The sequence below is a fragment of the Canis lupus genome, chromosome 8, assembly GCF_003254725.2.
Source record: "Canis lupus dingo isolate Sandy chromosome 8, ASM325472v2, whole genome shotgun sequence".
NCBI classification, from domain to species: Eukaryota; Metazoa; Chordata; class Mammalia; order Carnivora; family Canidae; genus Canis; species Canis lupus.
In genome coordinates this window covers 10,554,603-10,570,466 of record NC_064250.1, presented here as the reverse complement: position 1 = coordinate 10,570,466, position 15,864 = coordinate 10,554,603, and the positions used below count along the sequence as shown (strand labels likewise).

At 38.3% G+C, this 15,864-nt stretch overlaps 1 protein-coding gene and 1 long non-coding RNA gene across 14 annotated transcripts in view; one reads left to right on the top strand and one right to left on the bottom strand.

Moving 5' to 3' along the window:
* Positions 1-10,440, top strand: part of HEATR5A (HEAT repeat containing 5A) — a 112,045-nt gene extending 101,605 nt beyond the window's left edge. For 12 of the 13 annotated variants that reach the window (XM_035719766.2, XM_025444317.3, XM_025444322.3 and 9 more), the window contains 2 exons: positions 8,475-8,688; positions 8,989-10,440. In XM_035719766.2, the coding sequence (XP_035575659.1) occupies positions 8,475-8,688; positions 8,989-9,296 (522 nt within the window). In that variant the 3' untranslated portion in view covers positions 9,297-10,440. Of the gene's footprint in view, positions 1-2,538; positions 2,717-8,474; positions 8,689-8,988 lie in introns of those variants that run through there. The other variant, XR_003135491.3, reaches the window with a different exon arrangement.
* On the bottom strand, positions 452-9,075 carry LOC118355459 (uncharacterized). The gene is made up of 2 exons (XR_004817893.2): positions 8,969-9,075; positions 452-1,782 (listed from the first exon to the last, which is right to left on the bottom strand). It is a non-coding gene; the product is annotated as an uncharacterized LOC118355459 (long non-coding RNA).
* Positions 10,441-15,864: the final 5,424 nt, after the last annotated feature.

Here is a 15,864-nt window from a genome sequence, read left to right as displayed (position 1 = left end):
TGACAGATTCAGTTGATTAAGTGTCTGCCTTCAGCTCAGGTCATGATCTCAGGGTCATGAGATCAAGCTCTACATCAGGCTCCCTGCTTAGCAGGGAGTCTGCTTCTTCCCACTCCCTCTCCTGTGTGATGACACAAAATTAATATGATCCAGACATGATTCCTTAAAACCTGAAGACCAGGCCATTTGAACATCAGATATATGTGATTTTTATCTAGAATGTTTTCTGAAATCCCAAAAATATTTTTCACGTTTTCATGTTTGGTTTTGGTTTTTTATATTATAGAGGGGCATATGAGAAGGCAAATGGGAAGTAGAAAAAAAAAAAAGAGTTGACCACCAGTTATCCTACCCTATCTTGCCCACGTGCCTCTATTCTCACTCCAGACTGCACAGCCATTGTTAGCATGCAAGTTTGAGTACCTGTGTTAAGAAACAAAATTCAGCTGAGTAAATTTTAAATATTTTACTGTTTTATTCAACATTTCATATATTGAGCAGCATCCCATCTGACAGACAGAAAAGAGCTTTGAAGAGCTATACAAAATGAAAGATTTATAGACAGAAGGGGGCAGAACAAGGAAGTTACTAGCATAGTATGGATTGTTTCAGGCAAAGTCACCTTCCTTTGGGAAACAGCAGGGGTCTGTTGTGCAGATTGCCTCACTAATTGACCAGGTAATTCCAGATTGACTATAACTAAGTTAGGTATTAAGTCTTGGTTTGGTCACATGGGCTTTAGCATAGGTAACTCCATTTGGCCTGCTGTCTCTTTTTTTAACAATCTCCCCCGTTTTGATCATACTCTCACCTTTTCTGGTCAAAGTTGAAAACATTAGTGCTACCATTGAAGTTCTTGCAGTTTTTGCTGATCTTTGTGGTATTCATAAGTTACTTTAAGGTTCACATTTTTTAAATTGGTCATTCTTTTTGTTCCGTTTCTGACGTTCCAGTCTTTTGCAGGTCGTTTGCATGGTGGTTAGCAGCCACAAACATGCATTTAAAACATTTGAGGAGAACAGGACACCATGGAGATGATTATTATGATTAGCATAAGCAGGATAATTTCTAATGTCTGGAGTGCACTTTGCAGCCACAGCCTCCAAGACCCAAACCAATTAAAATCTGTTAAATCAAAGGAAGACCCTGCTGCAGGAATCAATATACAAAAATAATTTTATAGGGTCTTTTCCATGAGTCTCACTTTTGCAAAAGAATCAGAGTAAAATATAACTGTACATGACAGAAGACTTAAAAATGTCCATGGTTAAAGCTCTGAGGAGAGTTCATTATAATGGAACTAACATAAAAATTTGGTTGACACACAGTATTTTAAGGTAATAATAAGAATTATCACTAATAACGTTATACAAAGACATGTCAGATTTCCAGGAATTTCACATATTTCTGTAACATTTATAACCTATACTTATAGAAATACAACATAAAGGCAGCTTAGTATTACTTCCTTTTGAGAATTCTTCCCACATGATTTAATATCAAATAAGCCTAGTTAGTTTAACAGCTCTGGTTTTGTAAGGAGCAAAAATAATTCTTTTGTGATTTTCCAGGAGCCATATGAAAAATTCCAAAGTTGGTTCTGGGTCAGAAAGATTTCATTTAGGGACACCTGGGTGGCTCAATCAGCTGGACATCTGCCTTCAGCTCAGGGTCGTGGTCCTGAGGCCAAACCCTAGCCAAACGTCTAGCTCCCCGCTCTGTGGGGAGCCTGCTTCTCCCTCTCCTGCTGCAGCTCCCCATGTTTGTGCTAATTTGTTCTCTCTGTCAAATGAATAAAATTTAAAAAAAAAAAAAGAAAGAAAGAAAGAAAGAAAGACTTAATTTAGAATTAGATTTGGGGGAATTTGTCAGTATCAAAAGGTTGTCAAACATTTCATCAAATAGTAGGATTATAGATCACTATGAAACAATACTTCATTATCAATTTAATCAGAAGGACAGTTAAAAATTTCATGGGCAATACAGCAAGTTACATAGTTTAAAGAACAGACAAAACTTAGTTCTTTTAATAGAGAAGATTCAGTTTTCCTGAGTAATCAAGGACTTGATAAGACAACATGAAACAGGAAATTATTTTGATAAAATATAGAATCTTTATTTTCTAGGCAGATTATTTTAAAAGGCAGAAAAAAACCTCTTATAATCTCTTAACAAGAGCAGACCAATAATCAAGAAAACTTTGTCATTTTAACAGAGAAAGTCAAAATCTAAGTTTGTACCAGTGTATTTTTTTATATTAAGGCTCATTTTTTTAAACAGATTTATTCTAATCTTAGGCGGCTTGACCATGCATAAAATTCCTTTAGCAAAATCCCTTTCCACAAACCTTCTATAACTTTCTTTTGTACTTTCGGATTTTGTCCTGTTTTTCCTCTTTCCCATACCTGAAATAACCAGGTAGCTCAAGCTACAACGGTTTAACCACTTGAGGAAAAAAATACTTTCTTTTCCCTCAACAAAATTGCATCTGCAGTCCTCATTCTCTCTTTTACTGAAACACACATCCTACTTTACTAGGATACAAAGATGATTCTGTTATCAATGAATGGATTACACTCACTAACTCAAGAAACAAATGGTTAAGCCCTGGCATGCTGCTTAGGCCAACTGCTCCATTCCTAGGCATCCCAAGAGAACTGGACAAAGCAAAAGCATAGCTCCTGGCTGAGTTTGTCAACACTGTTACCAAACACAGGTAAACTAACTGCAAGAGAAGCTAATCACTCAAAAGACAAGGGTTTGGAAAAGAGAAAGGGAGAGCTTTATATTGGGCACCAGCTTCCAGGCGAGGTAGCTCAAGCTACAGCTGACCTCTCTGCCAACAATATGGACACTTAGAATTTTATAGGGAGAGGTTTGAGGGATACATGTAAAAGCAGGCAGCACTTATCATGGGAGGGGATTGGTATGTGTGCAGCAAGTGATCATGGGAGGGAAAGGCATGGGATGTGGTCTTCGTTGCTAGGCATCATGGGAGGGAAAGGCATGGGATGTGGTCTTCGTTGCTATTGGGGCTTTTCTGGCCTGGTAATTGGAATATTCAGGTCATTGCAAAACATCTTCCATCAGTGCCTCAAGAAAGTACGATAAGAAATAACAATGGGTTTCAGTTAGAGCATGAGTTAAGCAATCTTGTCTATTTCTGGTCTTAACTGTTGGAGCCTATAGTTGAGCTAGAGGGCCTGCTGACAAATACTTCTAGTAGTTTAATTATGTACATGAAAAACTTTTTAACTCTTAGAAACCTTAATTTTTATGCTGCATGGGTGGCTCAGTTGGTTAAGCAGCTGGCTTCAGCTCAAGTCACGATCTCAGGGTCCTGGGATAGAGCCCTGCATCTGTCTCCCTGCTCAACAGAGTCTGCTTTCCCTCTGCCCATCTCCTCACTTGTGCACGTGCACACATGCTTGTTCTCTCTCAAATAAATGAATAAAATCTTTTTAGATTTAACTTCTTTTTTAAAAAGATTTATTGATTTTTAAGATTTCACTTATTTGAGAGACCGCAGGAAAAGGGGAGGAGGGCAGAGGGTAAGTGGGCAGATTCCCCACGGAGCAAGGAGCCCCCAACAGGGCCCAATCCCAGGACCCTGGATTAGGGTCTGAGCCAAAGTCAGACACTTAACTGACTGAGCCAACTAGGTGCCCCTTATTTATTTGAGACAGAGAGAGAGAGAAAATACATGCGGTGGGGTAGGGTGATAGAGGGAGAGATAGTCTCAAGCAGACTCTACATCAAGTGCGAAGCATCACCCAGGGCTCAATTCCATGACCCTGAGATCATGACCTGAGCTGAAACCGAGAGTTGGGCCCTCAACCGACTCTGCCAGCCAGGTGCCCCAGAAACTTTAATTGCTAATGGAAAACTAAGTGAACAACTGTGAGCTGTTATACTATCATTCTTGAGATTGACAAATTTATGAATACATTTTATAATTTCCAAAAATATAATCTTCCTCAGTAAATATTTGGTGGGGAACCAAATATGTTTACTAAATTTCTTGGTAATAAACCAAAAACAGATAAACCTATGTTCAGTAATTAATGTTTCAGTTTTTTATTTTATTTGGAAATGATCCAGATATTCATTGACTATCCATCTTTCAACTTACCTCAGTATAATTTTAAGGTTCCAAGTTCCTAAAAAGATTTTTAGAAACGATTTTTAAGTAGACATACAGATATAGGCAGGCCAGGTCTGAGGACCCAGAGGGATCCTGCAGGACCCACCCTAAGAAGGTCTTTGGCCTTGCACAGGATGGAAATCAAACACAAGCCAAAAGGAAGAATGGGCAGTGTTTATTGAAGACATAGAGCAGATACACAAATCATCTAGGAGACTCAGAAAGGAAAAGGAGCATGAGTCTCATCCTTGCAAGGGGATCAGGAGTTTTATTGAGGATGGTAGGCAGTCTGTTGTATGTGTCCTCTCACACATCCAGGAATTGATCAAACAAGGATTGAATGATTAGGTATCTTCCTTAAGTTATTTATGCCTTAGAGCCAAGCGTCTTTGGCATCAAGGTGTTTGGAATCAGTGATGTTGGAAAACATTCATGACATTTTTGATGGCCCTCCCTGGTCACTCCTTAGATGTTCTCAAGCAAAGAGCTTTTATTTTAAATTTGAGCCATAACATAGGTATGATATGCAAAACTTACCAGTTAATTAAAGAGCAGTTGGACCCAAATTGTGTTTCTGCCAGCTGAGATAAGGTTACCTGCTCAGCTGGCTAAAGTTTTCTTTACTAACATTTGTGGAGAAGACATTTAAGATTTGTCTTTTAAGTTTTTATTTAAATTCCAGTTAACATACGGTGTTATATTAGCTTCAGATGTACAGTATACTCAGCAATTCTATACACTGTTCAGTGCTCATCATGACGAGTGTATTCTTTAGTCAGCTTCATCTATTTCACCCACTCTCCCACTCTCCCATCCACCTCCCCTCTGGTAACCATCAGTTTGTTCTCTATAGTTAGGAGCCTGTTCCTTGATTTCCCTCCCTGTTTTCTTCCCCCTTTGCTTGTTTTGTTTCTTAAATTCTACATATGAGTGAAATCATATGGCATTGTCTCTCTCTAACTTACTTTGCCCAGCATAATACTCTAGCTCTTCTACCCTGTCAAATGGCAAGATTTCATTCTTTTTTTATGGCTGAATAATATTCCATTATATAGTAGTTTTGTTTTTTGTTTTTTAAGTAGGCTCCACTCCCAGCATGGAGCCCAAGGTGCCCCTTATTTATTTGAGACTTGAATTCACAACCCTGAGATGAAGACCTGAGCTGAGATCAAGTTGGATTCTTAACCTGCTGAGCCACCCAAGCACCCCTCCCATTTAAAAAACAGGAAAAAAAGGCCTCTTCTCCCTCTTTTTCCCTTCAGTTTTAGGAATCAGGAATGGTCTAGATAAGAGTTCCCAGAGAATGCCTGGTAAATCATTTATATCTCAAAGGTACAGGAAAGAGAATGCAAGATCCTCCAGAAAGGACTTTTGTTCCCTTTGACTTGAATTTTTAACAATACTTAATAAGCATTTCGAGATAAAAAGGGTACGTTTTGGGATTGGTAAAAAGGATAGATGGATTTTAAATTGTTTCTGGAACCTCATTTCTGTTTTTGCAAAAACTTGTAAAATAAGGACAATTGCTTTGAACTCCTCAAATAATTGATTTGCACCTTAAAAGACTTCATAGGTTGATCCACCTATACAACTACATTATCTTCAGTTTGCTTCTTTATATATAGGAGATCATCAACTAAGATGGAAAACAAGAGATTGCTATGGTTTTCGATTTAGAATTGTGTGTCTTAGAGTATTTTAGTGAGTACAGAGTTTCATTTTAGTTTAAGGAAGAAAAAAAAAGTTCCCATCAGGCTCTGAAAATCTGCTTCTAGTTTGGCCAATTTTTTTTTTTTAAGATTTTATTTATTTATTTACGAGAGACAGAGAGAGAGGCAGAGACACAGGCAGAGGGAGAAGCAGGCTCCATGCAGGGAGCCTGACGTGGGACTCGATCCTGGGACTCCAGGATCACACCCTGGGCTGAAGGTGGCGCTAAACCACTAAGCCACCAGGCTGCCCCCCAACTTTTTTTTTTTTTAAGATTTTTTATTTATTTATGACAGAGAGAGAGGCAGAGACACAGACAGAGGGAGAAGCAGGCTCTGTGCAGGGAGCCCAACGTGGGACTTGATCCCCAGTCTCCAGGATCACGCCCCTGGGCAGAAAGCAGCACTAAACCGCCGGGCCACCGGGGCTGCCCTGCCCCCCCAACTTTTGACCATAAATTTACCTTAAAAAAAGAAAGGTTCTTTTGAACCTCTTCTGTGTCAGGTTTTAGCCAGGACAAATAGTAAATATTCCTGGCCATACTGACCAGCCAACCCCTTGAACTCAAGAGGCATCCTCAAAGAGGATGGAAAAGATGTTTTATTTCCCTTAATCTACTAGTTACTATAGACAGACCTGGGAGGTGGACTCTGGTAAGGATTGTCATCCTTAGCTGGCTTCTACCAGTTTCCCTGGGATGCCATGCCATGTGCAGTCCCGAGTGGGATTTACACAGAGAGTGTAGCTCCAGTATCTACCAGAATTTGGTGAGGTTTTCCATTAGTTTTAATTTTAGTTTCCCTTGTCTGTTTAAAGAATAATAGTAGTGTACCAGAAATTCCTTCAGAATCTCTTCAGCTCCAGGAGGGACCAGAGGCCTTCCTTCCAAGATAGATATGGAGGCATTCGAATTGGGGTTGAAGGATTTACACAAAACCTTTGAGAACAATCTTTTTTCCAATATCCCAGTTAATTAGAAATGAGACATCACAGGGCACCTGAGTGGCCCAACCAGTTAAGCATCTGCCTTCAGCTCAGGTTGTGATCCTAGGATCTGGGATCAAGCCCCACATTGGGCTCCCTGCTCAGCAGGGAGTCTGCTTCTCCCTCTCCCTCTGCCATTTTCCTGTCCCCTTCTCCCCCCACCGCTTGTGCTCTGGCTCTCTCTATATCCGTCAAATAAATAAAATCTTAAAAGAAATGAGACACCAGTTTCTGGGCCACGTTTTGATGATGGGCCTAGAAGGCTGCAGTGCAGGAGGTGTTGTTTTAGATACCTTTTGTGTCTAATTTTTTATTTGCTTTTTGCAAGAAACTTTCAGTGGAGCTATTTTGGAATCTTAAAGCCTTTTGGAAACTTCTGCATAACAATTAAAATAAGTATCCCATTCTCTTTGTTTGATTTGGAAACTCTTGCTTTTAAGTGCACTTCTTAAATGACCTTGTCTAGTTGGCACTTTCTCCATAATGGTTGTTGCCTTTAGTAAGATTTTGCCATTCTTAAAGGTCTTTATAGCTAGAAAGACCATAATCTTTAGACATAAAATAAGCAGGTATGGCAAAAGGTGGGTTGTTCAACTTTTTGGAATTTAAGGATTCCATTTCTTTAAATCTTTGGGTCTCTCAGAGCCAAACTAATACCTAAGAGGGATGTGTTGCTTTGTGGGGATTGTATGGTGTTTTAAAGTGTACTTTGTTGCACAGAAATTCTCTTGAGGTTGGTGGGTAACCTGTGTTATTCTAACCCATTCTGTGACCAATTTATCCTATACAGCAGTCTTATTTCGTGTGCACATCAACATACCAGAAACGACCAAAGAGATGTTACTGCAGACTGGCCTGTAGAGGCCTTGTGTGCAACACCAGCATTTCTCAATGTGGAAGCGGGGTCTGGGGAAAAAACTGAACCAGCAGACCCCAACAAATGGGGACTGCAGACTGGGATTCCATACAAATGGAGAACTGCAGATGGAACCAGCAGTCCACATCTGTGTTTCTCCTTCCCCCGCCACACCCCCCACACCAAAGCCTTCAGAGGTTTCCTTTGGATCCCATCACTATCACCAAATCTGTCAAGGAACAGAATTCAACTGAGTAAATTTTAAAGATTTTATTGGCTTCATTCAGTGATTCACAAATTGGGCAGCAACCAACATACCAAATAGAAAAATTTATAGACAGAACAAGGGACGAGGAAGTTACTAGCAAAGAGTGGATTGTTTCAGCCAAAGCTACATCCCTTAGGGGGCTAGCAGGGGTCTATCAGGCAGATTACCTCATAGTGCTGACCAGGTAATTCCAGATTGACTGGTTTAAGATTCCAGTCTTGGGAGAGGTTGAAACTGTAATTAAGTCAGGTATTGAATCTTGGTTTGGTAACATGGGCTTTGCCCAGGTGACTCCATTTTTGGGGGGCTGTTGTCCCTCTTAACACCTGTTAGCACTTGGACTTCCAAAATTAAATTAGAAATAAATTAAAATGCCTTTTTAAGAGACTTTTCTCAAGAAAAACGTTTCAGTTCACAATTTTTATTTCCTTTTTAAAAATTTAGATTGCAATCTGCATGTTAATATAAATTTATGTTTACAGTTTATACTCTTTTGTCTCTTATCTGATTAGGTACAAATCAAGACCTATCAGCTACTACTTTCCATTTTTCAGTATCCAAATCCAGCTGTTTCTTACCCATACATATACTCTTTAGTATCCTCTATTGTGGAAAAGCTACAGGAAATAGACAAGAGAAAGCCTGAAGACACTGCTGAGCTTCAGATCTTTCAAGAAGGCATAAAGGTCTTGCAAGCACTGGTGGCCATTGCCGAAGAACAACACCGTAAGTGTCAGCATTAAATTCATACTAAAATAAGAATCTGTCCCAGATCAGAAGTTTAATGTTATTCTAAATGTAAAACATTCAGTTGGTCACTCAACATTATATTTCTGCATTCATTGAAAGGCAGGTGTTAATTCCAAGTATTGATATTATGTAGTACTAATTTGAGAGGAGAAATTAGAAGGATCCTTTTTCCCCTTCAGTAGGAAAAAATGTGTACAGATAAGTGAGTTTACAACTTTATGTAATAAATATCTACACCCTTTAACCCAGAACTTACATCATTTATTTACTTGCCAGGTTCTCAGCTGGTGGCCTGTCTCCTGCCCATCCTCATTTCCTTCCTTTTGGATGATAATGATCTGGGATCTGCAACTTCTGTAATGAAAAATTTACATGACTTCGCTTTGCAAAATCTCATGCAGATTGGGCCTCAGTATTCATCAGTTTTTAAAAATGTAATGGCTTCTTCTCCAGCCCTGAAAGCCCGCCTTGAGGCTGCTATCAAGGGCAATCAGGAAAGTGTAAAAATCAAGATACCAACATCTAAACATACTAAGAACCCTGGAAAGAATACAAGCATCCAATTAAAGACCAACTTCCTCTGATTATTTTTTTTAATAGTAAGCATCTTAAAATACTTGATCATTTCCTTTTCTTAGGGGACAAAGTGACATTTTAGACACAAGTGCACTTGAAGGTCTGGTTGATTGTCTTCAATAGCTGTGACTTTTTGAAGTAATATCAAACCTAACATTTTTTGTGAATTTTTTTTTTCAATTTAATAAAACCACAAAGCTCTTGCCAGGAATTTCAAGAAAGTGCTAAAGAATTGAACATATTAAACAATCCACTGCTTTAGAAATGAAATGGATTTCTTCTGACAGTCCATACACACATGGTATCCTTAATACTTTAGTAAATATAGATTTGACTATAGTATAAATTATCTGCATTTATATTGTATACCAATTGCTAAAATTCTGCCTTATTCAGTAATTATATTAAACGTTCTTGGATTTCTCAACATAAATGATTGGAAAGATATTTAGAAAATATCCACTATATAGTAGTACAAGTTAATTAATTATAGCCCTACAGTGTGACTTAAGATCTGGTGTATATAAATATCATGGTTTTTTACCACCTTTTGGTTTGATTTGTATTGGGTTCGCAAAATGGAAATTTTACTTATTTTAAATAGAATAGGGCATCTCCACTTCAATTTCTCAAATGGATTTTCTGTTATTTCTGTTCTTGACAATTTTATTTTCATTTATAACAGACATTCATATTAATAAGTTTAATATAGACTAGTATCTACACTTAGGTCAAATATAGGTTTATATAAAACAACAAATTTAGATCATCGACAGAATGCAAGTACTTTTTTTATCATGAAACATATTTTAATATAGGAAAAATCTAATGATAGAGTCATATTGGTTGAAAAAATATTTTTTAACTGTTGGTAATCACTGACTCTCCTCCTTCCACTTCAGTGTTATATGTAGGAATCAAGCACTATGTCACATCATAGTATTTCCCTGTTAAAAATTAAAAACTGGAGTGATAGGGACATGGTCAGAATTGAGAAAACACTTTGAGTCAAGCAGGAACAATGTGATGTACTCTATTTTATTATGTTTGTATATAAATACTCTTGTAAATTGTTCAGAATGAAAACACTTGACAAAAATCTAACACTACAATCTTTTTAATTTACATAAATAAAGCTAATTTTCTTTATCATTCTTGTATTTGAGATTATTTTGCCCACAAAAGATGGCTGGTTAGTCTCACAGACTCCAGAAAATCAATTCCATGGAGCAAATAATATCTCTTCTCTGTAAATTGGCATTTTTCTCAGAGGAGCCTTTTCATTGGAGCATTCTTTGCAGTGTTTTGGATTCTGTCTTCCTAATTGTCTCTGCTAATCTGAGTATACATTTCTTACTATTTCCTTCACCTGAATGCCCTTCTCTCTATTGTGTCTGGCTGACTCCCATTCCTTGTAGGCTTGGTTTAAATGTCACTTCCCCTTAATTCTCCTTAACACTTCTTACCCTTTTACATCAAGCACATTTAACTGCTTCCTCACCTGTGTCCCTGGAGTACTTAACATGTTCTTCTATGCATGGTACATCACATTTCATTTTATTATCTCCCTTTTAGATCACCTTCATTAGGGAGGAATTTTTTCTTGTAACTGCCTTTGTGGCATCAACTAGATACCTAATTACTATTGAAACTAATACAGGATGGATGTGAGCTCAGAAATCTACTCCTTTTTCAAGACAAATGCTAGACTGAGCTGTTCTTAACGATACAACTTACTACTTTGATTTTTTAGTTCTTTTGTCCATTTGTTTCATTTAGTTCATCCTTAAACATTAGACTTCTTCTCATGATTTAGTGATAGTTTCCTGAATTGTTTCAGTTAAAGGTGTTATATGAATGTCAGTAGTTATGAAAAAATATGTCCAATGTCACAGAATTAAGAACTTTGAGCTAGGCTCTATCCTATGGCCTTTTTTTTTTTTTAATGTATCACTTTGTTTAAAACAACACTGAAGGGATCCCTGGGTGGCGCAGCGGTTTAGCGCCTGCCTTTGGCCCAGGGCGCGATCCTGGAGACCCGGGATCGAATCCCATGTCAGGCTTCCGGTGCATGGAGCCTGCTTCTCCCTCTGCCTGTGTCTCTGCCTCTCTCTCTCTGTGTGTGTGTGACTATCATAAATAAATAAAAAATTAAAAAAAAATAAAACAACACTGAATTAGTAAATGTATTCCTTTTTAAATATTTTATTTACTTGACAGAGACGGGGAGAATGAGCACAAGCAGGGGGAATGGCAGGAAGAGTGAGAAGTAGGCTCTGTGCTGAACAGGGAGCCCCATGTGGAGCTTGATCCCAGGACTCTAGGACCATGACCTGAGCCAAAGGCAGATGCTTAACCAACTGAGCCACCCAGGTGCCCCTAATGAATACATCCTTAATGATAAGGAAAGTAAGACTTAACAGCTGTGATTTGAACCTTTCAGATCCAGGGTCCATGCTAGAGACAAAACAAGTACTCTGGCAGTCCTGATTTCATCAAGGGGTAGCTCTTTTCTTTTTCCAGTGTTCACGTTCCCACAGGAGCCTTCTTCCTTGTCTAAAATGTTTTCAGTTGTATTTCTCCAAATTGCCACTAGAAGCTTTCTGATCATTAGGAAAGAGTTTTTTGGTTTGTTTTTGTGTGTGTGTGTTCTCCACAGTTTGTATGAGAACAGACTATATGAATAGATACTGATAGAAGTTTCGATTTGCTTATAGGTGAATAGTTTAATCTGAAAAGTACATCAAAAATTGTATCTTTTTATTTTAAAGAGCTTCTAGTTATGATAACGCTGTTGCATTTTAAGCAGCTTGCTTAGTAACTTGGCTGAGGGACGCCTAGGTAGCTCAGCAGTTGAGCCATCTGCCTTCGGCTCAGGGCGTGGTACTGGGGTCCTGGATCGAGTCCTGGGTACAGGCTCCCCCCGGGGAGCCTACTTCTCCCTCTGCCTGTGTCTCTGCCTCTCTCATAAATAAATGAACAAAATCTTAAAAAATAATAATAATAATAACTTGGCTGAAACATAGTATATCTGTCTTGAGCTTTTGTTTTTCTAAGGGAAAAAAGATGGAGCCAAATTTTCTAGTTGAGTCCCATTTTATTTAACCCATTGCTTAAAAGCTTATTATGGAAAGACCTAAAAAATAATACTGGATATAACAGATTTCTATTAATAGAGCATTGAAGCAAAATATTATTTCTATAAAACAGACTTTTACATCAACCTTAAAGGGAACATTAAGGTACTTAAATAAATACGGTAAGACCTGTAAAAGAGTACTTAAAAAAAAATAAAGATACGGGCAGCCCGGGTGGCTCAGCGGTTTAGCACCGCCTTCGGCCCAGGGCATGACGGATAGAGTTCCACATCAGGCTCCCTGCAGGGAGCCTGCTTCTTCCTCTGCCTTTCTCTCTCTCTCTCTCTGGGTCTCTCATGAATAAATAAAATCTTTTTTAAAAAAATAATAAATAAAAAATAAAGATACAAGCATAATGTTATGGGAAGACCAGAGAAGACCAAGGCTTCCAAGATGGACTTAATGGAAGTCCGTATAATATACTAAGATATAGGCTTAGAGAATAGTGGTACTTACTTGAGGGAATAAATACAAATCCTGTTCTTTGTAACAATGATTTTGAAGAGAATTCTATCTTTGCTATAGCCTAAAGAAATCCCTTTTTGTCTTTTTATCATAACTTTAGGGCCAAGGTAATTACATATCTTGGATTTTCTCCATCAATTGAATATAATTTCCTCTGTACAAATAATTTCTTAACCCTTCTAATGCCTCAATTTATCAGGATCATTTTACCTCCATGTTTGATAGAAATACAATTCTCCCAACTCCCTGCTGTCTGACAGTGATCCACCAATTAATTGTGTCTGTATTGACTTCGCTGTTTTCTGTTCTTTTCTGACAGTCTGTTTAACTGATGCCTGCCTGTGCTTTTAGCTTTGAGGGAAAGGGAAATTTTGTGTTGTTTTGATTATATCCAGTACAAATACAATACAATCCCAGGTTCTCTATATTCAAAGGAGCTAGCCATTCTTCATATACATTCACATATTTACAATGATGGGGGAACACAGGGCTAGCAGAGGACACGGCACAAGCCTGGGGAAGCACGTTAACAAGTTCTTGCAACAGGGAGAGTGACATTCCTCTAGACTCAACTGCCTTGATGTTCATACTTTGCTAAGGGCTGAAGGTAATCTTAGCCTGACCCCCAAGAGCCTGTAAGTCTACTTTAACATATAAAAATTCCTTTAGAAATCTCCTTTATCTCTAAACACCCAAGATACGTGTTGGCAATCATCCTCCAAGCACATGGCCCACTGATACATATCTGAAGGGTCTCATGACTCAGGTTTTATTAGACGGTAACAAGTGACCTTTTCCCAACTATAGCCCCCTGAAGGTCCTGGAAGGATGGAAGCAAGGTCCTTGCTTCCAAAATTTCTTAGTATACTATCCTCAAACCCCTCCCAACTCCCAGGTATAATAATCAGCCATCCCTCACAGATCCAGGGCAGCAGCTCTTCCTGCTTCCTCTCTTACAGGGTCCTGTTCCTGTGCTTTAATAAAACCACTATTTTGCACCAAAGATGTCTCAAGAATTCCTTCTTGGTCGTCGGCTTCAGACCTCACCCCACCAAACCTCACCTATATTCCAAAACTCCCTATGCCTGTGTCTCTGCCTCTCTCTCACTGTGTCTCTCATGAATAAATAAATAAAATCTTTAAAAAATAATAATAAAGAGGCCTATAAACCCCAATATTTCTGTTGGTTACTTGTTTCTGATCTTAAGAAAGCTTTGAGGGACGCCTGGGTGGCTCAGCAGTTGAGCATCTGCCTTTGGTTCAGGGTGTGATCCCAGGATCTTGTCCCACATCAGGTTCCCTGAATGGTGCCTGCTTTACCCTCTGCCTATATCTCTGCCTCTCTCTCTCTGTGTCTCTCATGAATAAATAAATAAAAGTTAAAAAAAAAAAGCTCTGGGTATTTTCTTATTTTATATTTTATTTATATTTTATTATTTTTATTTTTTATTTTATTTTATTTTATTTTATTTTATTTTATTTTATTTTATTATTTTATTTTGAGGGAGGGGGGCTTGTATTTTATAGTTAAATAGCTGCAGGAGGAGTGCTCATGACTCCCTGAATTGCCAGGGTGATTGGTCTTCCCATATCTTTCCTCCCTTGTATCAGGCAGTTACTAGAAACACATCTTCTAGGCCACTACTTAAACATAAAACTGTCTTAAAAGTAGATTTTCTAAGTTATGGAAATGCTTTTGTTTCTGCAGTCAACAGACCTATTGTAAGTCAGTATCGAATGAGAAGTGGCTAGACAATGCACTTTCTATTCTCTGGTCCATTGTGTTCTTCAGAGTACTCTGCCATTTGCTACATTTTTCATTGCAGACGCTTTTTCTTTTCACTAATAATGTGATCCTTCTGAATTCTCAATGTATCAAAAAATTTTGTAGAATTGTCTACAATTACAATATGAAGATGTTTCCTTAGTTGTTCTTATTAATGCTCTTAACATGTACTGAGACTTCCAGAAATCACCTTAGAACCTGTCTCTCAGCAAACATATGCCTAAACCATTTAAAACAGTTTGTAACTATTTTGAAAGGTTGGGAGTTTCTGTGCTCTTCCTTGAAAACCTACCTAGCATATCTCATAATGTTAGTTTCCTAATCATCTTCTATAATTATTTTTTCCTGTAATCATTTTAAAGTGCCTGTTTTTCAGGGTTTTCTTCGCTATGACACCTAGCGAACACAAGTTAAAAGGTAAGTTGGACTTTTTAATCAAAATTAAAAACTTTTATGCTTCAGAGAACACCATCAAGAAAGTGAAAGATAGGGCAGCTCGGGTGGCTCAGCGGTTTAGTGCCGCCTTCAGCCCAAGGTGTGATCCTTAAGTCCTGGGATCGAGTCTCGTGTCGGGCTCCCTGCGTGGAGCCTGCTTCTCCCTCTGCCTGTGTCTCTGCCTCTCGCTCTCTCTATGTGTCTCTCATGAATAAATAAATAAAATCTTTTTTTAAAAAAAGTGAAAGATAATCCACAGAATGGGAGGGAAAGCTTTGCAAATCCTATATAGAACAAAAATATAGTACCCAGAATATATAAAGAACTCTTAGAACTCAACAATGAAAAGACAATTTAAAATTGGGCAAAGAGGGATCCCTGGGTGGCGCAGCGGTTTAGTGCCTGCCTTTGGCCCAGGGCGCGATCCTGGAGTCCCAGGATCAAGTCCCACATCGGGCTCCCTACATGGAGCCTGCTTCTCCCTCTGCCTGTGTTTCTGCCTCTCTCTCCCCCTATGTCTATCATGAATAAATAAAATCTTTAAAAAAAATAAATAAATAAATAAATAAATAAGGCAAAGGATTTGAATACACCTTTCTTCAAAGAAGATACACAAATAGCCAATATACACATGAAAAGATGCTCAACGTCTTCAGTTATGCAAAGCCACCATGAGATACCACTTATATCCACTAGGATGGCTATGGTCAAAAAAAAAAAAAAATAACAAGGGCACCTGAGTGGCTCAGTTGG